Genomic DNA, 27,728 nt, shown 5'->3' with positions numbered 1-27,728 from the left:
GAAAAACACGGCCTCAAGATACACAAAAGCTATTTAGAATGTCATTATGATTATACTCCTTACACTATAAACTCTGCTGACTAATTATGTCACTAGAAAGTTACTGCAATACTCCATGCCACGCAAAAACAAGCATGATTTTCCAAAAAAATAAATAAAATAAAGATGTTCAAAATGTATTACTGCATGTCAGCAAGCAAACTTAAGTACAACAGTCAAGACCATCTGTACAAGTAGCCACACCGAATTTGACCAAAAATATCTATCATTAAACATCAAAGAGAAATATATGACATGTAAGACACCAGGGTTGCTCCTTTACTTATGAGTTTGACCTTTCAAAATAACCTAAAGTGTAAGTCACTATACTCATAATGCGTGTGAGGGACAAAAAAAGCTTTGAAATTCTGTGAGAAGCTACTTTAACCCTACCTCCAAAACCAAGCACTATATTTTACCTGGCCTGGGAAGTAAGACCAAGACCCAAATTCCATACAGAATGCAGCATTGTATTAGGAAGGACAATAGAAGAGAAAGCCTGGCAGAAAGACACTCCATAGACACACATGTGCTTCAGAGTATTTTCAAGTCTAATGCCTTGATTCAGGCCAGTGCATAAACCCACGTTTAATTTTAGGCATGCACTTAGTGCTGTCCTGAATAGAGATGCTTTCCTGAATTGCTGTCTGTTGTGGGATCACACACTTATTCAATAGTAGCTAAAAGCATCTTGGATTTTCAAACTAGAGCTTTCTCATCTGATAGTTTGGCCCAGATTTACTTTATCATATGGCTCTGTATTGAACACGCACTGCTGAAGTTAAAATGCCCTGGGAAGTTGTACACATATTTTAAACTCCAGATACGAGCATCATAGATATTTTGTTTCTGAATACAAAATAGTGCAAAATCCTCACCAGAATATATCTCTGCAGAGTATATGCATGTAGTGGGTTTTTTGACTGATTTAAGGTTTCATTTTAAAAAGTTGGATTGGTATACCTACATTTATCAATTAACTGTAATGAGAAGTAACATTCAGCAACAAATTTAACCAAGCGGTAAGTACGGCATGGTATATACAACATGTGAATTTTATTTAAGATTATAACAATTCACATTTGCCTTGTATCATCAATTAGGAGGAATTTCCCTTTCTTCTCTACCCTTGAGGCCCCCTCATCCCCCACTGATATACTGAACATCATCTTCAAACACATACACAATAACTCATGTCAGACAAACTGAACCACTGCCTTCCTCCACAGAGTACTGTTCATCTTCTCATAGCTCAGTGGTTTGAGCATTGGCCTGCTAAACCCAGGGTGGTGAGTTCAATCCTTGAGGGGGCCACTTAGGGATCTGGGGAAAAAATCAGTACTTGGTCCTGCTAGTGAAAGCAGGGGGCTGGACTTGATGACCTTTTGGGGTCCCTTCCAGCTCTATGAAATAGGTATATCTCCATATATTTTATTTCTGCACTCATTGAGACAGGGAGCCCGTGGAAAAAATACTGTCGTCTAGTATCGTGCTGCTTAGGTACAAAGAAAGAAGTTAAGGTTGCATCATTTCCTGACTTTTGAGTACTTCACTTTACGATCTTGCTGTTCTTTTAATGTAGTTGGTTTTGTATGAACTATCTAAATACATGTGTCTGTGTAACTTTACATTGTATTAATTACACACATAAGGCTAAAATTATTTTCTCTGTGCACTGTTATAGTTACACTTTATAGTCAATACCTGTTATTTTCTGTTCTCAATCCAGAGGGTTGGAGAAGATTTAATTTTTTTGTGTGTAAGTAATATAGTTCTTGAATGTATTACTCTTACGCAGTACACACAGTGTGAAGTGCTATTTTCCCCATGTACTTTGTAATGTATATGAGCACGAACAGTAGATTTCCATTATCCTAACTCTTGAGAAAAATATACTGCTTGAGCATACTGATATCAAACTGTAATGGGGAGAGAACTGTATAATGTTTTATAATATTGATAATTGGTTGCAGTATTTCTGAATATAAATAATTAGGGTTTACTTAATCCATGATGATGACTGTTTGTGCTGGTATCATAAAGACAAATCAAAGGCTCTTTCAAGCACAATCAAAGATGGATATAAAACAGTGGTGGATTGCGCTTACTGAAAGTGATGTTGAAGAATTGTTGAATTCACTAATTACATACAGAGGCTATTTCTTTTTCTTGGTGCTCTTAGAGGAGGGTTTTGTGGGGGGTTTGTTTGTTTTTGGTGTTTATGATCAAACAGATTGTATTAAATAAATAAATCCATTGTAATAAATTGTAATAAATAAATACATCCATGGGAGCTCATAAATACACACACACACTCCAGTACGAAGTTGTACAAAGAAAATTCTGGACACTGAGTATTTGTAATGTGAATTTTTCCCTGCTTTATACCACTGTACATACTTGTACAAATGCCACCAGCTGCCATATATCCTAGATCAGCGATTTTAATATCAAAGTTATTGGAAAAGAAGTAAATTTCGAAACCATGACCAAGTGCTTCCCAAACATTGAACTTCTGATTGCCTCTAGTGTGCTATTTACTGTAAAAATCTGGCAGACTAACACTCGTCACATGGCTATGACTGTAACCTGATGTTTTGTTTTCCATTTTTGGAAGCACCATGTGACCGAGTACCCTCCCTGCATGCCCCCTTATGGGGGTGGGGCAGTGGTTCTGCCTCCGTCCTCCGGGTCTCCAGCTGATCCCCCTGCCTCTGGCGCATTCCCAGTTGAGGTGACTTAGCCCTCTGACAAGGTCCACCCCTTCTGGGGCTCCCCAAATCCAGAACAAACAAAGAAATGTAAACTCTTCTGTCCCTGCTGGGGCTCGGCAGTGTCCAGGGCCGGCTCCAGGCACCAGCAAAACAAGCAGGTGCTTGGGGAGGCACATTTCTAGTGGCGGCATTCTGGCGCCGGCCATCATAGGCACCGACTCCGGGGCATGGGGAAAAAGTGCCCCCGCCGCCCCAGCTCGCCTCCACTACACCTCCACCTGCTCCCCTGAGCGCGTCGCTGCCGCTTCTCCCCCCTCCCTCTCAGGCTTGCCAGGTGCAAAACAGCTGTTTCGCACAGCAAGGCTGGGAGGGAGGAGAAGCCGAGCGACGGGGCGCTCAGGGAAGGTGGCGGTGGTGGAGCAGAGGTGAGCTGGAGCGGAGAGTGGTTCCTGTACCCCCCGTTACTTCCTGCGCCCCCCCACCCTAGCTCATCTCAGCTCTGCCTGCTCCCCTGACCGTGCCGCTGCTCCGCTTCTCCCAGGCTGTTTTGCGCAGCAAGGCTGGGAAGGAGGAAGGGAGGAGAAGCCAAGGGGGGGGGAGCGCTCAGGGGAGGCGGCGGTGGTGGAGTGGAGGTGAGCCGGAGCGGGGAGCGGTTCTTCTACCCCCCGTTACTTCCTGCGCCCCCTTCCCTAGCTCACCTCCGCTCTGCCTGCTCCCCTGAACGTGCTGCTGCTCCGCTTCTCCCCTCTCCCTCGTCTGAGAGGGAGGGGGGAGAAGCGGAGCGGCGGTGCACCCGGGGGAGCAGGCGGAGCAGAGGTGAGCTAGGGCAGGAGGTCACGAGGGGGGGAGGGGGCCCGCAGGAAGCAATGGGGGTGGGGAATGCGGCACGCCCCGGGGAGGAGACGGGGCTGGGGATTTGGGGAAGGGGTTTGGAAGGGGTGGAGTTGGGGCAAGACCAGGGGCAGGGGGCCACAAAAAAAGGGGGGGGGGGGCAGCCAAATTTTTTTTTGCTTGAGGCGGCAAAAATCCCAGGAAAGTGCACACTTCCAAACTCGCCAGGGCTCATGCAAGCCTAAGTCAGTTGCTGGCAGCCAAAGAAGGCAACCGGCTCCTGCCAGGCCTAGCTTTCCACAGTCTGTCTTGGTTCCTGGCCCCAGGCAGCCTGCTCTCCTGCAGTGAAAGCTGCAGATCTGCTCTGCCTCCTGCCAGGGTCCACCCGAGCTGGGCTCTCCCTTTTTAGCACTTCCCTCAAAGCCTCAAACTTGCTTCAGGCAGGGCTGTTTCACCTGCCCAAAAAGGCAGGCCATTAACTCTTTCCTGGCATGTGGGGTGTGTGCACTATATCACACAGCACTATTTGTGAATGCCTGTAGAGTTGTTATATCATATACAGACCCTGCATATGTGATACTATGAACATTCAGTCCACAAAGGTTTTTCCTGAGATTACCTGCTATTAAATTTGCCTGGTTCTTCTTCTCTAGCATGGTGAAAGCCCAAGCTCAATTCTGCATCAATTCCAAGGCCACAATAGTTGTTCATTTGTACAATCTGAAAAACAAAACAAAAATAGCAGTATACTATGGTATACCATTGAGACTCAAATGTACGCAGCAGAGGGTCCCGTATTGGTATTGAAAATTTTCAGTGAAATGGACATTTGTAGATTTTTGAAGTCACTGCACACAAAGCAATTTAGGAGTACATTTTCTCTCACAGATAGCCCCAGTACAAAACACAACATTAAAATGAAGATATGAGAGTATTTATCAGTAACTTCTAGGTGAAAAACACTGCAAGGATATTGTAATTATCCCTAAACCAAGCATTCCAAACCCAGGACATTTGCAATTAATAAGGTTATATTTAAAAGAAATCCAAATATGGTAAAGCATCGAACTGCAGAGTTACAGTACCTAAACAATCTTCGCTTCACCAAGTGCTACCATTTAATAACCATATGACGATGACTGACAAATTGTAGTTTTCGTTGTCCCAGATTAAACCAATTTCCAAAGACATTCGTTTTTTTCATATTTCCCTTCATGGTGTCACTATAGGGGAGAACTTGGCAACTTGTCTGTGCGTGGAAGGAAGCATTAAACAGTATCACCTGTGGATTTACCATCACATCATGCAGCCTTCGTTTCTTTATCCGGAAAGATAATCTAAACACACCAGACCAGAAGATGGAACCAGAGAACACCAACATTTTCACATCTGTGTCCTGAGCAACTCCTGTGGTGCGAACCTAATGTTTCTATTATTAAATCCTCCCCAGCGTGTCAGTTTCAACCACAGCATTTTTCCTCCTGGCACATACACATTCTCTCTCTCTCTCTGCCTTCCATCTTTAGACAATTGAGACAGCCAGGACAAATCTACCCTTGCAACGCACTGTTATGAACGAGTGGTAAGCGAACCACAATGACTTCACCGCCTGATTCTGCTTAAAAATGAGGCAGATCCCTGAGTGGCTAATAAAGTCACAAGCCATGTACTGAGCCTGGGATGTTCCAGCAACTGAACTGCAAAGACAGAAGCTCCATTTTTTTTGTAATCGTCTGCTATTCTTCTCTTTTTCTCCTTTATCTTGTGCCTTGTTTTGTCTTAAAACAGAACCAGACTTTAAACAACAAATCCCAGGGTTACATCTGCAAACGACATTCTCCCTGTCCCAAACAAAGAGATCTGATGTCACGAGAGCCTGTCAAGCAAGATTTTCACTTAAAAGACACCGTACGCAAACAGGGAAAGAGATACAGTAGATTGTTCAATTAAAGTTTTACCGAACCAAACCTCAGTGATGTCTAGCAGAACTTTAACAACCAACTTTCTGGATTGTTTAACAAAGTGTAAGGATTCCAGTTCCATTATAGGGATCTGAAATGTAGCTTTTATCGTCCTCTCAGCAGAACCTATTCTCGCCTGAGCTGGGAACCGATTCCTTCTCAACCTCAGAAAGCAGACACGACTACTGTTAATCAGTCAAACATGCTTTGTGCCCGAGAAATAATTAATATCTTAAGTGTCCATAAAGAATATATTGTGTAACTAATCTCCGACTTCAAGCGTTTTAGAACTGTACTCAAAGAAGCACGTCAGGTTTACCTTTCTGCACACACGGGTTTAGTGACTGAGCTAAGGGCAGAACTTCACTACCCGCCAGATTTGCAGTTAGTAATTGATCTATCGGGGATCGATTTATCGTGTCTAGTGTAGACGACTCCGGAACTCCACCACTGCCAAGAGGCGAAGCGGAGTTGACGGGGGAGCGGCGGCAGTCGACCCTGCACCGTGAGGACGCGAGGTAAGTCGATCTAAGATGCGCCGACTTCAGCTACGCTAGTCTCGTCGCTGAAGTTGCATATCTTAGATTGATCCCCCCCCACCCAGTGTAGACCAGGGCTAAGTCATATAGAATTATTACAGTAACACCCAAAGGTGTGTTGAAATAAAAGACAAATCGCAAGCAGCTATGGTACACTATAATCTCATTCATCCTGGAATAAACCAATAGCTTTTAGAAAACAAAACGGTGACATACCTTTGGAGGATCAGGTTCCAAAATACCATTCTCTGCACTTTCAACAGCCTCCTGAGCATCTAAAAGGATGGTCCAGCGATCCATAAGTACATCATCAGCTTCATCTATAGATATCAGAATAGAGTAGGGATCTTCCCCACTATAGCCAGCTCCCCAGCGAAGCACCCTCCCTAAATCGTTACCTGGACAAGGAAAAAGCAAACTGTTAACTTGTTTAATCAACCAACTGACAGTGTGAAAGATAAATACCTTGTAATAGCTCCAACCACAAGGGTACTAGTCAGACAGTGATCACAACTTCCCAGCAGTAAAACTGAACTGAAAATGTAACTTTAGCGTACATGAAAAGCCTGTAAGTAAATGTTGTCTTTGCTGTTCTGTAAGTAAAAATTATTAAATAGATCATGTACTGCTTTATGTAAGAGACACACACAAAATAGGAATATTTATACATCATCACCTGAAAATTTCCTCTCACAGTAATAAGGTCGGGAGATCTGTCATCAAGGGTGCACCGAACTGTTAAATTTCAGACTGCTTGTGAGCAGAAGCAGGCCAGTCCTCCACTGAAAGAGGAGCATACACCTCCCTCTGCAGTTTCTACTGCTTGAGACAACTTCCACACCAATGTCAATGCCATCTTATTTTCCTACATCAGAAGTCGGGATGATAATATTTTGAAAAGGAAAAGTTTCTCCTACTGAAGTGCATGAGAATAATTTCCCCAGATAAAATAATCCCAAAGCTTTAGATATCAATTTCCATCTGTATTCTGGATGTCCACTTTGTTTCCACAATGGGCCGGGGCCATGGTCCTTATAAACTGAAGAAAGGGAATTTTAAAGTAAACTCAGATAAATTACCCTATTATTTTCTAGCATGCTGGTGTCTCCAGATCCCCTACAATGGGCTTTTTAAAGCACAGAACTGCATGTATCTCCCATTATCTTCGGTTAAAGTCTACCAATAGGGTGGCACTGCCTGGTTCACTCATGAGGGATTCCTTCAAACAATCTGATTCTCTGCATTCACTTGTTGAAGGAATGGAAGAACAGGCCATAGGACCTTGACATCTGCCAATCACAGCGATAAGGAGAGATGCGGAGGGGTTAAAAGAGTAGCTGGATAACAATTACATGAACTCAGGCCCACTGAAGCACGTCTCTGCATGACACCAGCATTCTCAATTGGCTCCTGAAGAGATTGGACTTTTATTTTTATTTTTTGGAAGCATCACTTGTTCTTTTCCTTTATGGCCATCTTCATCTTCTGCCAACATTCTTCCCAGATGAGACTTGTACCTAATGGTATCCAGCCTCGCCTCCAAACCTATGATTGATTTCCCTGGTGTCATGCCTATCGTGAATCCAAGATGCTCTAGAAATGGAAATGCTGTGTGTGGTTTATGCCTTCTCTCTATGCAGAGCCCTGATCAGCAAGCTGTCTAGGAAAGGATAGGCATGAACTCCATCCTTCCCTGAAGTTGTTATTAATAGTACCATGGGAAAGACTCAGAGCGTGGGTCTGACTGAATGGCATTGATTGGAGCTGAAACAGGTGGAACCCTTGTGCATAACAAGGGAATAGTTTGTGGGGTGGTAAATGGGTCGATGGAAGACAATCTGTATATGGTTGTCTGAGTGAACTTGAGAACCTCCATTTTGAACTTTGGCTCCTTTAGGAACTTGGTCAGATGTTCAGACAGAACCCGGCTCTGTTTTTCTCCCCTTCTTTGAGGACAGAAAAAGGAGTGGGAACACCACTCAAGTTCTCGCTACATGGGTTGCATTGTTCCGAATGGGTCCAGCCATTTCCATGGGACAATAGTATGCCTGCGGATTCTTGCAAAGCCTCAAAGAGCAACAAAGCCGAGAGCAGCCATTTGCTTACAAACTGAAAGAGCCTGGCACCAATTTTGGGGTCTAACTTCAAACAAAAGCTGGCTCTGAGGAAGTTGAGAACCTTACCTCCATAATAGCATATGGGCATTCCTTTTAGTACGGCCCCTGGCAAAGTGGTACTCTCTCCTGCTGAATTTCAGAGATGGCTTCAATTTGCAGACCAGACTGGGGCCAGAATATAAATAAGTTTTGATGACTCCATTACTACCTTATCCCTTGTATTTCTGAAAATATTCTCACACTGAAGTACTAAGAGCTGGGAACTGATATGCCTAAGCATCTAACACAGTGACCAAAGATTTGATGTCCAGAGAACAGGATAATGCTGGGACTGGCATAGCTGGTTACGGTGAGGGCATCTCAGAGTCCCGTGGCTTGACATTAGCCCTGCAGGGCAGAGGTGGGGGTAAGCCTGGGACATCACAAAGGCCAGTGGCATGACATAGTATATGATTACATGAAAATTATGGTAACCCATTAGTCTAGGTAAAAACTGAAGGGTATCTCTAGAGGAGGCGGCCAAGGTGGCCTCACGCAGACGGGGCTCAGAGGGACAACTCCAGTTTGTCTACAGACAGAGCCACGTTCCCCAATAGGACACGCAATAAGGCGAGTGAGGGAGGATGCGCAGGCCTCTCCTTTGGCTTTCTCAGCTCACACCTTCTCCCTGTCCCGCTGCAGGGTCACCAAACGCTGCAGCACTTCATAAGAGACCGAGCTGAGGAGAAAAATTCCCCAAAAGGCAAATGCAGCCATGGACCATGACTGGCATTTAGATGTGCAACTGTCAGTCAGAAGTTTGAAACGAAAAGGGGGGATTCTTCTAAGAAAACCTCGGTAGCAGGAAGGGGGGGTTGAGCCCTGCACCTGGCACTAGGAAGGCAAAGGAAAATGGTGGAGTTGGGGAACTCCCCAGCTGCCAGCAAAGCTCATGTCTGTTTCTGTCCTCAAGCTGCAAGCAGGCTGAAGTACCCAGTCGGTTGGCCGTTGCACAATGGAGAAAGTGTTGGCTACACTAGGTAGCCAGGCTCTGCCTGAAACAGAAGAGCTAATGCTGTTGACAGCCATGCCTTATCTGTAAGCAATATGTTGCCACCCCACAGTGAAGTAAATTCATTAGAATGTTCTACGTCCTGGTCACAGGCAGAATCTTGGCCAAGGCATTTAGCATACTGTCACGCACGATTCGCCTATTTGTGAATTTCGTTCCCAGTTAGCACAGTTAAGCACACGCATTTCATGAAAGGTTTTCTGCATCTAGATAAATACATTACCATGAGATACTGGCTGTATACTATGAATACATGACATGAAACCATTGTTCCTTATGACTGCATGTGGATACAAACTCGGAATAAGCGACCATGTTGGCAAGGCACTGGCATAAAACAACTTGACAAAATAAAGTGAATTCATAAAGGACACGGAGGAAGAAAAGTAAGTTGTTGGGTAGTGAAGAGGACACGTCACTTTATATGATAAATATTCCCCCCCCCCCGATGGGTGAAGAGAGACCAGATCTGCCTTTTAGTTCCTCATGCTGTCCGTTAATCCACGTTTCAGTTGTTAATTATTTTCTGCATGCAATAGGTTGAAGATCCTCAGTTTTGTTCCTTTTTTTCTTAATAAGCCTGTGAACTCATGCTGAGCTGATAAACCACAGAATGAGTGTGGGGAAAATAAGAGTTAATCACTTGCATCTGATAAGTTGTCTGAGTGCTATGGGAAGATTAGTTTATTCTGCTTTTCTCAATTCAGATTCCTAATTTCTCATTTTAAGTTTACATGAATGCTAATGAATTTTCCCCCAACCAATGCTTCTGACAGTGATCAAGAGAATTCGTTAAAAACTAATTAGTCTCAATACATTTCCGGCATCACAGATTCTCTATCAAATTAATCAGATTTCAATTCGTTAAGGATGTACAAAAGTTTTCATGTCTAATTTTACTATCGAAGAATCTTGCCTATAACCGTATTCAGTCAGTGAGACAGCCTCTAAATCAATGTGGAATAACTCTCAGGTGTATTCTACAGGAGGGGAGAAACACTCTGGCCTTTTCTTAGATGTAATTCTACAGTAATCATAAGGGCGGTGTGACAAAGTTCCTCCTCTGCCTTGGTGGGTCCTGCGCTCATTGGCGGATTTGCTCGCCTCAGAGGTTCATGGCAGCCCTCAGTTTGGCCACTTTTGCTAGTGGCTCAAACCTGCCATTCACTCAGCTCACTGGCCAGCGTGGGGGAAAGGAAGAACAATCCCCACAGTCTCTGTAGACCCACCTAGTGGGTCGGGGGACAGGCCAGGGACCTTCCCCTCTGGTGGGACCCACAGTCCAGGTCAACTCCTCTTGTATCCAATGGGGGGAGGGGGAAACCCGGGCCCACCCTCTACTCCGGGTTCCAGCCCAGGGCCCTGTGGATCACAACTGTCTACAGTGTTTCGTGTAACACCTGTGTGACAACTACAACTCCCTGGGCTACTTCCCCATGGCCTCCTCCCAACACCTTCTGTATCCTCACCACAGGACCTTCCTCCTGATGCCAGATAGCGTTTGTACTCCTCAGTCCTCCAGCAGCACCCCCTCTCAGCTCCTTGCACGCCCCTCACTGACTGAAGTGAGGTCCTTTTTAAAGCAGGTGCCCTGATTAGCCTGCCTGTCTTAATTGATTCTAGCAGCTTCTTAATTGGCTCCAGGGGTCCTAATTAGCCTGCCTGCCTTAATTGGTTCCAGCAAGTTCCTGATTGTTCTGGAACCGCCCGTTACCTTATCCAGGGAAAAGGGACCTGCTTAATCTGGGGCTAATCTATCTGCCTTCTATCACTCTCCTGTAGCCATCTGGCCCGACCCTGTCACAGCGGGAGGACTGGAGAACTAGGCAGTCACTGGGGTAAGAGGGAGTGGGACTGGTCACTTACTGGAGGGAGGGCTGTAGCATATGGGAAGGGAGGAAAACAGAGCCCTAACCTAGGTGAAGCAAGAGGAGGAGCGAGCAAGAGAAGGAGAGAGTGGCTGACACTCACCACTAGCGGCTAGACAGAGTAAAGAGGAGCCGGTTAGAGAGAGAATAGATCCCACTATTGCACTGGGATTGCAAAGCAACTGGAGTGCTGCTGCCTCTGGTCAGGCCCTTAGGCAGCAGCCCGTGTGTTTCTGGAAACCTGAATACAAATTAATGAGAACATCTGGTTTATCTGGACTTCCACACTCCTAGGTTCATACCACTTCCATTTGTGTGGCTCTCTGGTGACCCTTTGGCCGAGTGGTTCTCAACCTATTTACCATTGTGGGCAGCATATGTAGCTCTCTGTGTGTTATGTGGGCTGCATCCACACAATATATACACTGCCTGTATGGCCCTGAGGATGTCATATGGGCCGTAGCTGTGTGCTGATTGGGCCGGAAGCGGACTGCGGGCTGAGAACCGCTGCTTTGGCCAATGCCGTAAGCATCACTGATGGGTTCTGAACAGAGGATTGCTGCAGCCTTTTGAGGGCAGGATGGAAGAATCAAAGAATAATGATGAAATGGTCTTCATTGTTTCCCTCCTGGATGCACGCCGATTGCTTCAATGTAACATAAGAAACTAAAACAAAATGCCATTCAGGCTACAAAGCCAGTCACGGATGCCATGTGATGAGAAAAATCAACACGAAAAGAAAAACTACTAATTTTTGAGCATGCTTAATAGCTTCCCATTAACATTCCTCAAATCAACCCCGTTCCATACTGTTATTTCTCACCTGTTCCTAAAGGTAAGATGGCTACAGAGGGCTCTGAACAGACGAGCATGTGTCTGATTTCCTCCAGCGCACCAAGGACCCAACCAACTGTGCCGTCACCACCGCACACCAGCACTCGGAAATAGGGAACTTGAGAGAATGTATGAAATCTTCATTTAAAAACAAAAGCATAAGAAATAATATTACACTGTGATGCAGAAAATTAATTAGGCCTCCCATAATATTCTCTTTAAAGTAACACAATTGAGTTCTTAGTCACTATTGCTTTTTCCTTCCCTCGTTTTAGAGTTTCGATTAAGAAAAGCTGATAAAATGGACAATAAAACTTAGAACTATCAGAGGAGTTTTCTGCCTAACAAACTTGAAGTTACATTTCTCACGATGTTTCCCCATAGCCAAAGATGGTAGTTGAGTTCTCTCCCACAGGGAATTAACAAGACAGAGACACAAAAAGGTCTACATTTTTAAAATGTGTTTGTGTTTTCATTTACACATCTGTAATTCTGTTTGTCACTTGGGATTTCTATCTGGTTTTAAATGGAAGTTTACAACACCATTGTCATTCACATTGAATGCAGTATTTGGTTATTAAACAGTGTGCATTTCCTTGTCCGCTAGCATATACTGCTGGGACTGAAAAAAACCCAGAAGGGGGTGTTTCTGTACTACTCTGGATTTGTAAAAACTGAGATTCTAAATAGGATCCCATTCGTACAACACTTTCAGCCCTACCAATCAAGGCACTTTACAATGGAGTTTATCGTTCTTCCCATTTTACAGGTGGAAAACTGAGGCTCAGAGAGGTGAAGTGTCTTGCCCATAGTAACAGAGAAATACTGCAGCCAACAATAGGTTCTATGGGCATAACACTGACAGTCATGCTGTAGGAACCAGCCTAAACGAACCATGGTCCTGACAAAGTGAGAAGACCTGTATTGCTTATTTTTTACTGCTTCTTCGTTATGGACTGTTGACCCCACTTGTACTGGATGAATGTAAAATAATAAAGTTAACCTTTTGAGAGTTTTATTTCAAGGCACTGGAGTCAATTTAAGTAGTACAAAAATAAACAATAACGTAGTAGGATTTAAAAAACACGTTTTTCCATTACAATAAGCAGGCAATACTATTACTGGTAACTAAACTGTGTTTTTAAAAAACCAGTAACACATTGCTTTTGTTTTTCCCATCACATTTCTTCTCACGTCTTAGAAATGGCATTACCATTTCTGAATAATCAGGTCCTCTTAAATTTCTGCAACTGTAGGCAAATTCCAAGAGTAGAAATAGAGACACTTATTACACCCTTCTATTACCTGACGTTAAGAATGGTTGGAAATAGTGGCAAAAATTACGACTTGGCAGCCGTGTTGCTCAAAGCCCTCTCTTTCCTCCCTTCCTTCTCCATCAATTGTGTTAACCACCAGTAGTTATTTGCATTGTGGTGATGTGCACATGCTCCCATCAGGATCTGGACCCTACTGTGCTAGACACATCAGAAACAATTCTGTCCTCTCCTCTTTGTGAAATGTGAACATTTTCCATTTGTTTTTAAAATAAGGACCACAATTTCTAAGAGAGGCCCTGCAGTGTAATTCTCACACGTGCAATACAGGGGTAAATAAAATGAGTTGGAGGAAACTTTAGCTATTTTGTGTGTGTGTGTGTGTGACAGAGCAAGAGATCTAACAAGTATCGGTAAATTACTATTTTAGTGATACTATTCCATTCACTAAAGAGCTATTGTGATAAAAGGTTTACCCAGGCAGTGGACCTCCATTAGTGAGTTCAAAGACCTGATGAGGATTTAGCAGTTTTCTAAAACTGTAGAGTAGATCTCGGCCTTTCAAACCTCCACTTTTGGGATTCACAAACACAAGTAGTGGACGGCAGTTCTGTGGTAGCTTGGTATGCTGGAAGAGGCAAAGAGGTGTTAGAACAAATGTGTACATGTTAGATTATTACAGTATTCCAAAATATCCACTCACAGTCCTTTAGTGAAAAAAGCACAATCAACACGTAATAGTGTCGCTTGAATGCATATTTGATTTTGCTTTTTTGAAAAGTGAAGACGTACAGTTAGCTTGGCCATGTGGTAAAAATGAAGACATTATATGACACAATATTTCCTAGGTATGCATATCAGGTTCAGTGTCTATTGACTTTAGAAAGAACCATTTCAATAATCTGAGTCCATTGAATTCAAGCAGCAAAGCGTTTCCACTGGGGCTCTAAATACTTTTACAAAAAAAAAAAAAAGAAGTCATAAATGGCCCTGTATGGAGCCTGAAGTCTAGGAAAACAGCAATTGCCAGTGTGGATCACAGTCATGATCCAACTAATACAGCATCCTGTCTCCACGAGTGATCAGTGCCAGATGCTTCAGAGGAAGGTGCAAGGGTGGGGCTAGGGAATGATCTACCAATGGGAAATATTTTTTCCTCAACCCCGTCAGTGACAGATTGGCTCATCATCCCATACAAATCTGGGGGATTTGGGGGGGGGGGTCCCCTTGATAATATAACTGTTACATTAGGCTCCATGCCTCTCTCACCACGAAGCCCATGGAGCCTCCACTGCCTGTCAGCGTAGGCTTGAAATGTAAAGGTCTGTCACACCCTTGCCCTGGATTTGAGGGGTGTGTCTGCCCCAGAATGTGATCAAGCTAATTGCGACCATATTATGTGCACTCAGACACCCTGAATTAATGAAACAGACCACCACACTGTTAAGGGTTAATTTGGAGACAGGCTTTTAGAAGCAAGGTCATACCTAGCTCGCAGTTTCTGCAAATCAGAATGGGTGGAGGGGACAGACAAGTAAATAGCTGAGACTGAAAACCTTGGTGGTTGGAAAACCTTGAGTCTAGACGCCTCTGATATTAAAAGTTTATTGAAAGTTAGAAAAGTGATGATGCAGTAGGGGTCCTTATGACCTATGTGTTTTGTAGAAGTTAGTTATAAAAGATCAGCTAATAGAGTGTACTTGGGAAGCCATCTTAAGAAATGTTTTTTCCTAACACCCTTTCTCCCCGGTAGGTGAGCAACTGGTCAGTGTGAACCTGCTGTTAATTACTCAATACTGTTTCAGATGTTAGGTAAATATCTAGGATGTTCTAAACCGGGGTCTCAAACACGCGGCCTGTGGGACTATTTCCTGCGGTTCGCCAAGTGGCCCGTGCACCCCGCCCCCCGGGCTACCTCCAGGCCAGGGGTGGGCAAACTACACCCGCGGGATTGCCCCCCTCGAGCTCCGCCCTGCTCCCTGAAGCGGCTGACATCACGTCCCTGCGGCCGGGGGAGGGGCGGGAGAGCAGAAGGCTCCGTGTGTTGCCCTGGTTTCCAGGCACCGCCCCACCCCCCCCCGCAGCTCCCATTGGCCGGGAACGGGGAACCGCGGCCAATGGGAGCTTTGGGGGAGGTACCTGGAGGAGCAGCAAGCAGCGTGCGGAGCCCTGCGTCCCCCTCCCCCAGGGGCCACAGGGACATGGTTCCAGCTACTTCCCGGAGCAGAACAGAGCGGGGCCGGGGCCGGGGCCGGGGCCGGGGCCGGGGCCGGGAGCCTGCCCTGGCCCCAGTGTGCACAGCTGCCACCCTGGAGCCCTCCTGCACCCTGCCCCTCAACTCCATGCCCTGAGCCCCCGCTGCACCCCGCCCCCCAACTCCATGCCCTGAGCCCCCGCTGCACCCCACACCCCAACCCCATGCCCTGAGCCCCCTGCTGCATTCCACACCCCCTCTGCACCCCAATCCCCTGCCCTGAGCCCCGTCTGCACCCCAACCCGCTGCTGCACCCCAACTCCCTGCCCTGAGCCCCCTGCCTGCACCTCAACCCCCTGCCTTGAGCCCCCTGCTGCATCCCACACCCCTTCTGCACCCCAAGCTCCTGCCCTGAGCCCCCTGCCTGAACCCCAACCCCCTGCTGAACCCCAACTCCCTGCCCTGATCCCCCTGCCTGAACCTCAATCCACTGCTGCACCCCAACCCCCTGCCGCATCCCACACCCCTCCTGCACCGCAACCCCCTGCCCTGAGCCCCCTGCTGCATCCCACATCCCTTCTGCACCCTGAGCCCCCTGCTTCACCTCAACTCCCTGCCCTGAACCCCCGCCACACCCCTCATGCACCCTCTGGGGGCAGGGAGGGGGCGGAGTTGGGGTGGGGACTTCAGGGAAGGGGTTGGAATGGGGGCAGGGAAGGGGTGGGAAGAGGCGGGGCCTCATGGAAGCCGGGGGCAGGGCTGGGGGCAGTGAGGGGAGGGTGTGTCAGTGATGCAGCCCTCGGGCCAATGAACTAGCCCTCATGTGGCCCTCGTGGTCATTTGAGTTTGAGACCCCTGTTCTAAACCTATTGCATATGTCTGTGTGTGCTTAAATCTAATAAACTTCAGTGTTAGATAGAGCACGCTGACTTGCATGAGTCTTATCAGCCGGAATTGCTGTATTCCCACTGATTTATTCCTGACAGTGCCTGGAGTGAATAGTGAAGTTGCCCCTGTTGTGGGTTCTGAAAACCCCAGGTAACAGCACCAAATAGCAATCCAGGAAAACAGGGGGGGCATGACGCATGTCACTAAAATCTACCCTTCTGATTCTGACCCTTGAAAACCTGAATAGTCACGACCAAAATGGTCCAGTGATCCTGATCCCCACAAAAGCCAAGTGCCATCGCACAAGCTATCAAATCACTACTGCGAACAGAATTTAATAATAAACATTGGGGAAATTTTAAATGAGCCATGATCTGCCTCTCTCGGACTTTGTCACTACCTCTGCAGCTAACCACTGAAAGGAAGGGTGGAGTAGTTGGGGCCACATCTCTCTTATAACCTCAGCCTCAAGTATTCAGTGCTGTGAGCGTGCTGTCATGTCACCTCATCTGGCACTACTTTCACCAGAGCTCCCAAAGCTCAGAGGGGCGGGGCGGGGGATCCTTCCAGAAGCCACCTCGAAAGAAGAATAGCATTATGGGCGTTGAACACAGTAGGTGGTTTCTAGGATAAGGTAAACCTACTGCACAGAAGCAGCACATAGGGCTTCACCGGAAGTCAGAATTAGGCAAGGAACAGATGCCAGAAATACGGTATTGGAACGGTTTTAAACCAGTTTTCAAATGATTGGATAAACATCAGAAAACACCAAGCTACCTTTCTTTTCATTTCATTCAGCCAGGCATTACAGAAGAATAACTTCCATAGAGATACAAAGACGGCACACAAAGAAAAGCTGCTTCTTCATTTCTCTATCAGGCATTTTCAACTGAGAGTTTCCAAACCGAAACGTTGGCGGTGGCCCCTTATTCATGGTCATTTGCATTCACCAACGGGACAGCATTCAGAGAACAGCAGTTTGGCATGAGGCTGGAAGGAACGATTTATGAGGAAAGATGAAAAGAACTAAAATATCAGTAGTTTGGCTAAGCAGTGATTAAGGGGATCATGACAACAGACTACAAATATTTTAAGAGTATCTACACCTAGGAAGGGGAGGAACTAGTGCCTACATAATATGGGGATCGTTCCCCACACATAGTTACAAGGGAGTGTAACCAAGAGTAACAAGATAAAACCAACATATGGAAGACGTAAGCTGAATATGAGGAAATACTTCCTGACACAGAGAGATGTTTGCCAAGATTTTCACAAGTGAATAATGACTTTGGGTGTCCCAATTTTGGGGTTCCTAACTTGAGATATCTTACAGGTGCTGGTTTTCAGAAAGGACGGAGCGCCTGCCCTCTGAAAATCAGGCCTTTTAAGATGTCTTAAATCACTTATCATTATGAAAATGTTTGTCTTTAGCATATTAGTCTCCAAAGAGCCCCTTTCACTTGGGACTTGCAAAAGTAGAATGGAAACACTGGAAACACCACTGCAGGTCAAAATCCTGCACTAGCAGGGATAGCGCTTTTCTACCTACAGCGTCTAAGGTTCTAGTGGGTAATAAGAGAAAACAGCCAATTTGAGCTGTAATAATTTGAGAGTTTATGCTACAAATATGCAAATGAAGACAATTTAGGCTGTCAAAGTTTAAAGACAGATACAAGACTTAGGAGTCTGGGAGCGTTATCCAGCTGCTCATCTGGGGCAGCAAATGACAGAATTACTTCTCTTCATCCCAGAAGTCATGTATGACAATACTATTGGGCACATCGTGAAACTTGGTTAGCTTTGAATGTAAGCTGAGCAGACCGGGCAAGGTTCCCACTTTATATAACAACAACGATGCTGACTAAGAAATGCTTTGAGGGGGAAAAGAGAAGAGATGTCAAAGGATTATATGAATGAATATACAGGAATTTGTCATATCTTATCAATACTCCAGCTAAGGGTTCGGGAAGGATGCATCATCTAAGCTTCATTTTCAGTCATTTAAAACAAGGAGTAATGGTCTCAAGTTGCAGTGGGGAATGTCTAGGTTGTATATTAGGAAACACTATTTCACTAGGAGGGTGGTGAAGCACTGGAATGGGTTACCCTAGGGAGGTGGTGGAATCTCCTTCCTTGGAGGTTTTTTAAGGTCAGGCTTGACAAAACCCTGGCTGGGATGATTTAGTTGGGATTGGTCCTGTTTTGAGCAGGGGGTTGGACTAGATGACCTCCTGAGGTCCCTTCCAACTCTGATATTCTATGAAAACTTTCTCCACAAGACTTTTGTTTTTGGGGGTGGGGCTCTGATAGTTCTCATGTTTGGTCTCAAGCCCAGAAAAATTAAAAAAATAATCTTCAAAATGTATTTCACTGCTTGACTTATCCAAATGTGAGGGGAAAGCTTTGTCAAGTGTTAAAAGGATATTTCAGACACTTTCTCTGCTTTATAGCTGAAAACTTTTAAACACTGCAAACTAGGCAAGTACTTCATCTTGAATGAGGATGAGAACTTTTGCTTTTAAATTTTCTTCTCAAGAAATCTGGTTTTAAAATATATTGTGGACATTTAAAAACAGCATAGGAAGCATGTATTTTCTATTATTTTCCTTAATTTTAGAGAGCCACACAGAATTTGGTTTTAAATGTGCTCATTCAAACATTTACTGAAAGCCTGATTTAAAGTCCACCAACAGGTGCCTTAACACTGATTGCTCTGAGCTTCGGATCAGGTCCTACATGCTTAATCAAAAACACGTTTACAGTTTGGAAAGGACCTTGCGATCTTGCTGAAGCAAATATGATACAATCAAACTTTTCTTTAATGTTTCTACTTATACACAAAGTGCTTTATTATAAACAGGAAAATCAATAGTATCATTAAATAAGAAGACAATGATAAAAATACATATATTTGTGCATGATGGGGTGAAAATTCTGCGCCACAGGAAGTTGCAGGGATAGAGGCTGTACTACAAAAAGGAATTATCAGTGGTAGTATGATAGCTAGAGAGTGAATTCTTTTTTCAGTTGTCCTACCACCTCTGGATGCATGTGTACCTTGCTCAAGAGGATTCCTCATTACCACAGGTAATTCTTTATTAGATACTAATTTGGAGTTCAATTCTACAGAAATGCTTAAATAGCAGAACCCTGTAAGGGAAGAAACTTTAAGTGTGTTCGGCATAATGCTTAATTTGTTCTTAATCCTACAATCTGCAGAAAAGTTAAACAGGACAATGCCAAACTCCTATTGGTAAGAGACAAAGCAGCTTCAGTTAGAAGATTGTTCTCCTTTGCATGGGGATTAAATAGTTCTGTGCAAACTGGTTACCCTGGCCAGTATTTGGAAGCACAGCTTCACCAGGTTCTAAGAGGTACATGTCTCCTTTTGTTATTGGTGCACATGACTGTGCACTGGTCACCCTGGCATTGCAGAATTTTTTTAATCCCTTAGTGAAGGCCAAATGGGAAAATATGAATTACGGTTTGTTACTTCGTAGAATGGAATATGTGACTCACACAGTCTTGTGTAGGATGTTTTTTTTCTTTATCCCCACTTTGGTATGATGCTTGAAAAGTGAAATTTGCAGAGGGGTTTCGCGTTGGCTGGTTTTTAGTCAGAAATGTATTCCTTATCCCCCCAAAGATAGCTGGAGGGGCGTGATTTACATGCTGTGGCAGTCACTACAGGTTGTTTTATTTGTCAGGATTAGTAGGCCGTAGTTTTGTGCTCTGACAGATTTGTTATTCATTCTAATCCCATTTCTGCTGAATGTCGGGCATAGCCGTGACTGGTGGTGGCAGAATGGAATGCCTAACAGCAAATGAATACAACGTGTTCTGTGCTGCAAACTTTATCCATTTTTTCTGGTGGGAGCAGTTTTTACCCAGGAGATGCAGACCAGAAAACTCAGCTCCGCAATCAAAGTAGGCATTTACACATGTATTCTCTGCAGCAGCTGTGTTATTATTAAGTTACAACTTTACAAAAACGGCTCACGACTTTTAGGTCAAAATTGAAAATGTGAGAGTTTCTTTTTTCGAACCACGCATTCCTTTTCTGGAATTTTGCTCCATTCTCATTTTAGTCAGTCAATTCTTCCCACTCCCGCAACAGTGACAGAGAAAAAACAAATACAATATTGTTTGGTACAGTACTAAATTTTTATACAAGTATTTCCCACAGCTGTGTGCAGGGCTAAAAGATCACATACAATTATAAAAAAAGAACAAAATCTTACTTGAAGTTCTTGATAGTTTACTCTAGGTAAACAATGAGCAACGTAAGCTACTTTCCACGTTAGATGGCTTGAAACTCTCAATGTTAACTACTAAAGTAAGTTTCATTTTAGAGATTACTGAGAAGAAGCAATCCATTTTCTATCATTTCAGAATTTATTGTAAATCTTCCTACCTATCAGAAGTGCAGCCTGATAGTGCCAGTGAGCCCAGGGTTTCTAGATATAACTTGCATTTTAGGATAAGCATCAGGATCTATATTCTTGACTTCAAAGGGCTCAGCGCTATTCTATATAATGTCAGGAACCCTGAGAGACAGCTAGCGTAGCCAGGTAAACATTTCAGAGTACAGTCATAGAATCACAGAATGTTGGAGGGACCTCAGGAGGTCATCTAGTCCAACCCCCTGCTCAAAGCAGGACCAATCCCCAGACAGATTTTTGCCCCCGATCCCTAGATGGCCCCCTCAAGGATTGAACTCACAACCCTGGGCTTAGCAGGCCACTACTCAAACCACTGAGCTATCCCTCCTGCCCATATAAACTCCCCAGCACTTACCTATTTAACCTGTGAAAGCCAATAACCAAAAAATGACCAACTTTGTTTTTATCCCTTTTGAGACCAATGTAGATTTAGAACACAAGCAAATTGATTTTTCTCTAGAAAAATACCCAGTAATTTCATGGGGTATGTAAGGAGTATTGGATGGGGCTTGCAAAGATTTTTTTTGTGGGGGGAGGAATTGGAAAGTTTCAAACAAATGTCCTTTCAGATTGTCATTAGTTTCATGCCTACACAAAGTTTCCCTTCATAGAGCTTTTTGAAGGCACACATTTTTGAGGAAAAAAATGGTCTAAGACGACTCATTCGAATAACTTCTCTTCTATAGAAGTGGAGGAATTCAGATTTGTAGGTGGTTAAAGCACTGTTCCTTTTTAATAAGTACACAATACTCTTTACAGACTTACACAAAGTCATTTGTGATTTATGCTGTTTCATAACTGCTGTCACATTATCTACATTATTTCAAAAGCAACTTTAAACAAAGATTCTTTTATTTTAAGCCATTGTTTGCATTACCTTCATAGAAACACACATTTTTTCCTATTAATTTTGTATAATTTGGCAAACATTGATTTTTTTCTGTAATTCTAAAGAAGCTTGAAACTAACATCATCATTTTATTTAGCTGCAGTGCTGAGGATGTCAACATATCTCTGGAAAGAGGATATGTTATATCATTTGTATGCCCTCTGATGGCTCTGCAGAAAATGATCACACCACATTTTTTTAATCTAGGTCCTACATCAACTATGCTGTTTTAAAATAACCTCGCTGAACTGCTTTCCCCCCATCTCACCCCAATAGCTCGTTGGAATCTGAAAACTATTACAAATTAAAAACATTGTTAGGAATATTTATTTGGCGGCACAAAGAGGATGACATGCTGTCCTTTTCAAGTCAATTGATATTTTCTGAGATGACTTGCAGTTTGGAGCAGAAAAGTTCTTGGTCAATCAGTACCAAATAAAGCACTTCCGTAGAGTCACAGATTTTAAGACCAGAAAGGACCTTTAGGATCATCTATTCTGACCTCCTTCACAACACAGGCCAGGGAATTTCACCAAATGATTCCTGCACCTAGCCCACAACTTCTGCTTGAGCTACAGTATGTCTTTTAGAAAGACAACCAATCCTCTTCTAAAGTCTTCAAGTGATGAAGAATTCACCACATCACTTCATTAAGAGTATTTCACTGAAGTTTATTGAATTATGGATATTAAACTGTAACCAAGTAAATGACGTATGTCATAAGCTTTACCACAGAACTCTCACTTTGCCTGGGTTGAAAAGCACAGCATTGAGTTAACTCTCTTCCATTTCTCTTTCAGGCAAGGCCCTTTAAAAAACCTCTCCAGAGCCCATCCTAAGTACCCGTCAGAGTTGCCACAAAACAGCACACGATGCACCTTCCTCTCAGGGAAAGCGTCTAGCCTTCTGCATTGCCAGCCTCTCATGCCTGGCAAGGGAAGAGCAAAGAAACAGACTCTCTGCAAGGTGACATATTTCAATGGCTTTGAAGAAAGATAGCAGCTTCGTCTTAACCTACTTTTTGTACTGTTTACTGGAATGCTAGAGAGGTCAGCTAACGTCTATAGATTAAATTATAGTTGAAATATTTGTTGACGTCATTAGTTCTAGATATAAAAAAGAAGGTGATTTCACCTCCAACCAGAGCTCAGAACGAGCATGGCCAGGCTGCGCCGTCAGCCATCCCATGAGTAAAAACATGTAGAGGTCACTCGAAGAAGGAACAAAGCGTATGTCTACAATGCAATTAGACCCCCGCGGCTGGCCAGTGCCAGCAGACCCAGGCTCATGGGGCTTCGGCTAATGGGCTGTTTAATTGCGGTGTAGATGTTTGGGCTTGGGCTCTGGGACCCCCCCACCACACAGCGTCCTAGAGCCCAGGCTTACCCTAAGATTCCTTGGCCCTCCTGTTCCTCCCTCAGGAGGGAGAGGGTGACAAGACTCCTCCTGGGAGGCAGCCCAACAATACAGTATACAGGGTACAAGTTGGTAAACGTGCATGTGCACTCCCACCCCTCTCCCAAACAAGGGAATTCAGCCACTCAGCAAAGGGGAGATCACCCAAGAGTGGGTGGGACTATCCCAGAACTACCCAGGAACCAAGTTTAAACACTAAAGTAACTTCAATGTAGATGCTACAGCAAACTGCTATTAAAAGTAAGGGATTCCATCAAATTTTTGTGATAGTGGAAAGAATTTAGGGAAAAGAATTAAAATTGCTTTTTGCTCCTTTATAGCTTTGTAACTACACTCACATTACCGTTCAGCACTTCATGATCAGTATCAACGTAACAAGCAGCCATTCATACACAGATGTACATCAGGGACATACAATACAGGCTCTTTCTCTATTCTTTATCCGAATGTTTACAAAAGCTCAATTTCAGTCTATTTTTGTCCACCCGTCCCTTCAAATACCAAACAATTTTCACTCCACTCTCTCTCAAAAGAGAGTCTGGCTTTTTCTTACACAGGATGTAACCTAAAGATCTTACCAGAACTTCAGGAATCACAGCGGCAGTAAGCTGTTTGTCATTGACCGTTGTATCTTTAGCTAGCATATATATTCTTTCAGCTTCAGAAAAACAAGACATTTCAAGTACAACAGCACCTGTAACAAATGTATTTAAGTGATTCTTTAGTTGCAAATAAACTAGCTTAATATGAAGTTAAGATAAGGAAAAACAGATTACCATGAAAGAAAATAGTTTTATGGTACTTAAGAAAATATAAGAAAGTCATCCAACTGCAATAAACTGGTTGCCAAGAATGCAAAGTCCTATTTGTATTTAATTCAAAAATCCATCAGCACAGAAAAGAAAGGAAAAACCAAACCAAACCACCTGGGAACATTGTTGAGAAAGATCCACACACTAGTGCTGGGCAAAACTGACGGGGTGTTACAAAAATTAGAGTGGTCAGAGAAAGAATATAAAAGGCGCTTAGATATCTGAGCAGGTTGGGAAAAAATCCATCTGGTAAGAAAAAAAATTCAGGCAAAAGAAATCAGCTGTTTAGTGTGAACGAAATATTGGAACCAATACTAAGGAACTGAACAAACTTCAAACAGCCATAAAAACGATTACATGGATTAATTCATGAGCAGAGAGCTCTGTAAAACACCTACATGTAAACTGGATTTAAAACAAACTATGGATAAGAGGAGGATCATAATCTACAATTATTTTCCATGCTGCAAATACAAAAAAGGGAAAGGAGTTGTTCAAAAACATCCCAGGGGGTTCCAATGGTCTTTATGAGGGAAAACATCGGCAGTAAACACGGGCTTTTGGGTATGGGTTAATGGAATGCAACTGGGCAAAGGAGTATCTCAACAGGATATCAGGAACATTTTCTGAAGATTATTCCACAGTATTGTAGGCCTTAACCTCCCAAATTAAGTCAATGACGCCCCACTAATGCAGTCATTTGAAATTGAAATTGGACAATGCATTTGAAAATAAGCTTTTATGAATCATCATTTGGTGGCAGATGGATAAAAGCTAAAGAAAGTCTTTTCTATTTCATGGTTGAGGATACGAAGAATACAGATGCGTAGCTGTCAGGTTGCAGCACTCCTGATGCTAAATGTTCTAGTGGTTTTGGAGGTGTTTCTTACTTCCCCAATTTCCTTCACCCCAGGATGAAATAAACCTCATTCTTTAACACCAGTAGCAAAGCAACATCTCAAAGAAAACGTGTGTGTTCAGTGGAAGAGTATCTAACAAACTGAAGTAAGAATTTTCCAAAGATAACAGATTAGCCTCATCCCCTCCAGTGTACTTATTAAAACCAAAATGCTGGATCTGTGAAACACAGAGCTTGAAATTCCATTTTTTTAAGTTTAACAACAGAAACAAATTCCAATATCTTATTTTTTAAAAGAACAAAATGAGAAGAGGATGTATGGTATTGCCTGCAACAACTGACTCTCCTAGCTGCTTGAAATTAACATTCAAAACTCACTTTTAACAGATAAAACTTCATCACATTCATACAAGGAATGAAGCCACCTTATAAAAAAGAAAGTTCTAATAAAATATATTGTGGCTTATATAAATATGCTACGATGTTTTACATCTGATTTTTAAAGACTTTTTCTTTAGATGATAAGATCTCTAATATAGTCTTTTATCTTCGAGCTTTTAGCATGTGACTGAATTTCTGAAGTTGGTATGTTTTTACAATACTGAACTCAGTTTATAATGTTAGAGGCTTACCTTGCACTGAGTAAACATGACTCAAAGAAAGCAGATTTGCTGCAAAGATTAAAAGAGAATGTACGTCAGACTTTGGGTAGATGAACAGTAAATTTTAAAAGCACTGATTTCAAATCAAAAACTTTTTAAAATCACAAAAAAACAGATAGCATCCCCAATTAACACTTTCCCTCTTCCAAAGTCACCTTAAAAGTTGGTGGTTGTTTTTCAAACTTTGTATAAGTAAAAAACAACTTCCCCCTGGTGTTTAACTTTGAAAAGTAAAAGCTATATGAAAAGATAAATTTCTTTACTGTAGAAAGGTACAAAGTGAATTTTCAGTAGTGTAGATAGAATATATTCGCTGTAATAAAGCCAAAATTGTTAAATGTACTCCCCCCTTTTCACTTCTGAATTAAATTGTGTTGCCACAATTTGAACTAATATAGCACACAAGCCATATGACAGGTAGCGTGAAGGTATCTGTTAACGTCCCTCAATTTACCTTCTTAAAGAAAGTTAAATCCCAGGTACTATTCTTGGGAAACGATTAATATAATCTTACATATTCTTTGATAAAAAACTGACTTTCAGCTAGTTACTTTTAAAGAGAATGCACTCATTTAGAATTTAAACAGAAAGTAATAATACTTTTAGAAAAACAGCTAAAAAGGTCAGTGTAACCAAATATATATATATAAAGGCAACCCAAGTGCCTTACTGACCATCCTCTGAACAAAAAGCAAGCTGTCACATACATTTTTATTTCTTACACAGAACCGTCAGTATGTTAAGATAAATACAGCCCTGCGCAGATACAAAATTTGTATCCGCATCAGATTTGCAAAAATGACCCACGGATATAAAGTGGATATCCACAGATTTGCAGAGCTCTGAAGGTAAAAGCAGAGGGGAAATGTCACTATTTCAGATAAAACGTAACAAGAAAAAAAATAGTGATTTTTGCAAGACAACATTTGCCAACAAAGGGGTCACAAATATACATAAGCAAAATTGGAAAAGAAGGAACACAATTTTACTATAGCATGTTATTCTACACATAGGAATAGACAGTGAAATCAAGTCCTCGTAGTCCAAAGATAACACTATTTGACTTACTTTTGATAGCTAAGTCATCCTTGAGGATGTTAGTGTATTCTTCAGCAGAGAGCTGAGGTGGCAAGCCACCCACAAACAAATTTACCCGCACGACAGATTTATTATTTTCTACAATGTAAAATCTTGTCTGATTCATCTGACGTATTGAAGTCTAGAAAAAAGAAATCAACTAGTCATGCTACAACTCGTTATATAGCAGGGGAAAACACACAATGTCATGAGAAAAAAAATCGATGTAGCTCTGAAGCAATGCCACTCACTACCAGAACTTTGTGCTCGGAAAGAATTACAAATTACAAAAACTTACGCTCCAAAGCCTGACTGTTCTGTTTATGAGCTTATACAGAAGCTGCAGCTCCTCGGTTTAATGAAAATTAAAATTACCCAGAAATTGAGAAAAAAATTACCCCCAACTGATCAGAAAGCACAAATCAGATTGATTATTTCTTTACTTGTTTACCTTTCTTATGTCCCTAAGTCTGCTAAGGATCATCTCCTGGTCATCCAGCACCATTCGCTGAACTAGAGAAATAAAAGCAATGATAGTGTTTTTCTTTAAAAAGTCTGAATTATTACATAACTCAAATGAAAGCAAAAGCAAATAAAAATGACTGTTTTAGGGAAATTAATGCCTTGACCTATGTTTTACCACTTTCTTTAATATTAAACACAAGTACAAATATGAACACACAAGCTACAAGCCATATTCAGCAGCAAAACTCTGAGGAGGATTTAAATTGCACTACCGTTAATTTGCACAAAGCTTTTAAGTACCCTTCTGGACCCCCACCCTTTATTTATTCATATATATATATATATATATATATATAAAAGGATGATAACATTTTGCAGCTAATCACAACCAAACAATACTCTGGTAACAAACTAATTACTGTATTTGAAAGCAGATGATTGGGAAAAACATGACTCATCCTGACAGATAAAAAAAGAAAACACTAACCACAACATTTTAATACATTACCATTGTGGCAAACAGATGCACAGTTTCTGCATGACCCTAAACAATAGCCCTTTCGCTCTACTGTTGCAAAACCAAATCATCAGCCAAAGGAACATACAAAACATAAACCTCATTCCCAGGGCTCTATGATGAAATAATTTGATGAAGTCTTTGATTTATGATTACATAATTCATTATGATTATAAAGAAAACAAGGGAAAGTTACAATCATATGTTAAAACTCTACCTAAGTATTTCTATGGCCTCCATCACAAGAGTATTCAAGTGCTTCATACGCTTTAATTTATC

The 27,728-nt window shown here is 42.7% G+C and overlaps 1 protein-coding gene across 1 annotated transcript in view; it reads right to left on the bottom strand.

Moving 5' to 3' along the window:
* Nucleotides 1–27,728, bottom strand: part of LOC113409453 (diacylglycerol kinase theta-like) — a 92,867-nt gene that overhangs the window by 8,920 nt on the left and 56,219 nt on the right. Inside the window, exons 12-19 of the mRNA XM_026663376.1 lie at nt 26,919–26,980; nt 26,459–26,609; nt 25,361–25,399; nt 23,636–23,751; nt 13,705–13,856; nt 11,944–12,092; nt 6,301–6,482; nt 4,204–4,304 (exon numbers count right to left, since the gene is read on the bottom strand). Coding sequence (XP_026519161.1) covers nt 4,204–4,304; nt 6,301–6,482; nt 11,944–12,092; nt 13,705–13,856; nt 23,636–23,751; nt 25,361–25,399; nt 26,459–26,609; nt 26,919–26,980 — 952 coding nt within the window. The remainder of the gene's footprint in view (nt 1–4,203; nt 4,305–6,300; nt 6,483–11,943; nt 12,093–13,704; nt 13,857–23,635; nt 23,752–25,360; nt 25,400–26,458; nt 26,610–26,918; nt 26,981–27,728) is intronic.

The sequence above is a fragment of the Terrapene carolina genome, unplaced genomic scaffold (assembly GCF_002925995.2).
Source record: "Terrapene carolina triunguis isolate 2854851 unplaced genomic scaffold, T_m_triunguis-2.0 Scaffold33392, whole genome shotgun sequence".
Taxonomy (NCBI): domain Eukaryota; kingdom Metazoa; phylum Chordata; order Testudines; family Emydidae; genus Terrapene; species Terrapene triunguis.
This window is presented reverse-complemented; position numbering and strand designations above follow the sequence as displayed.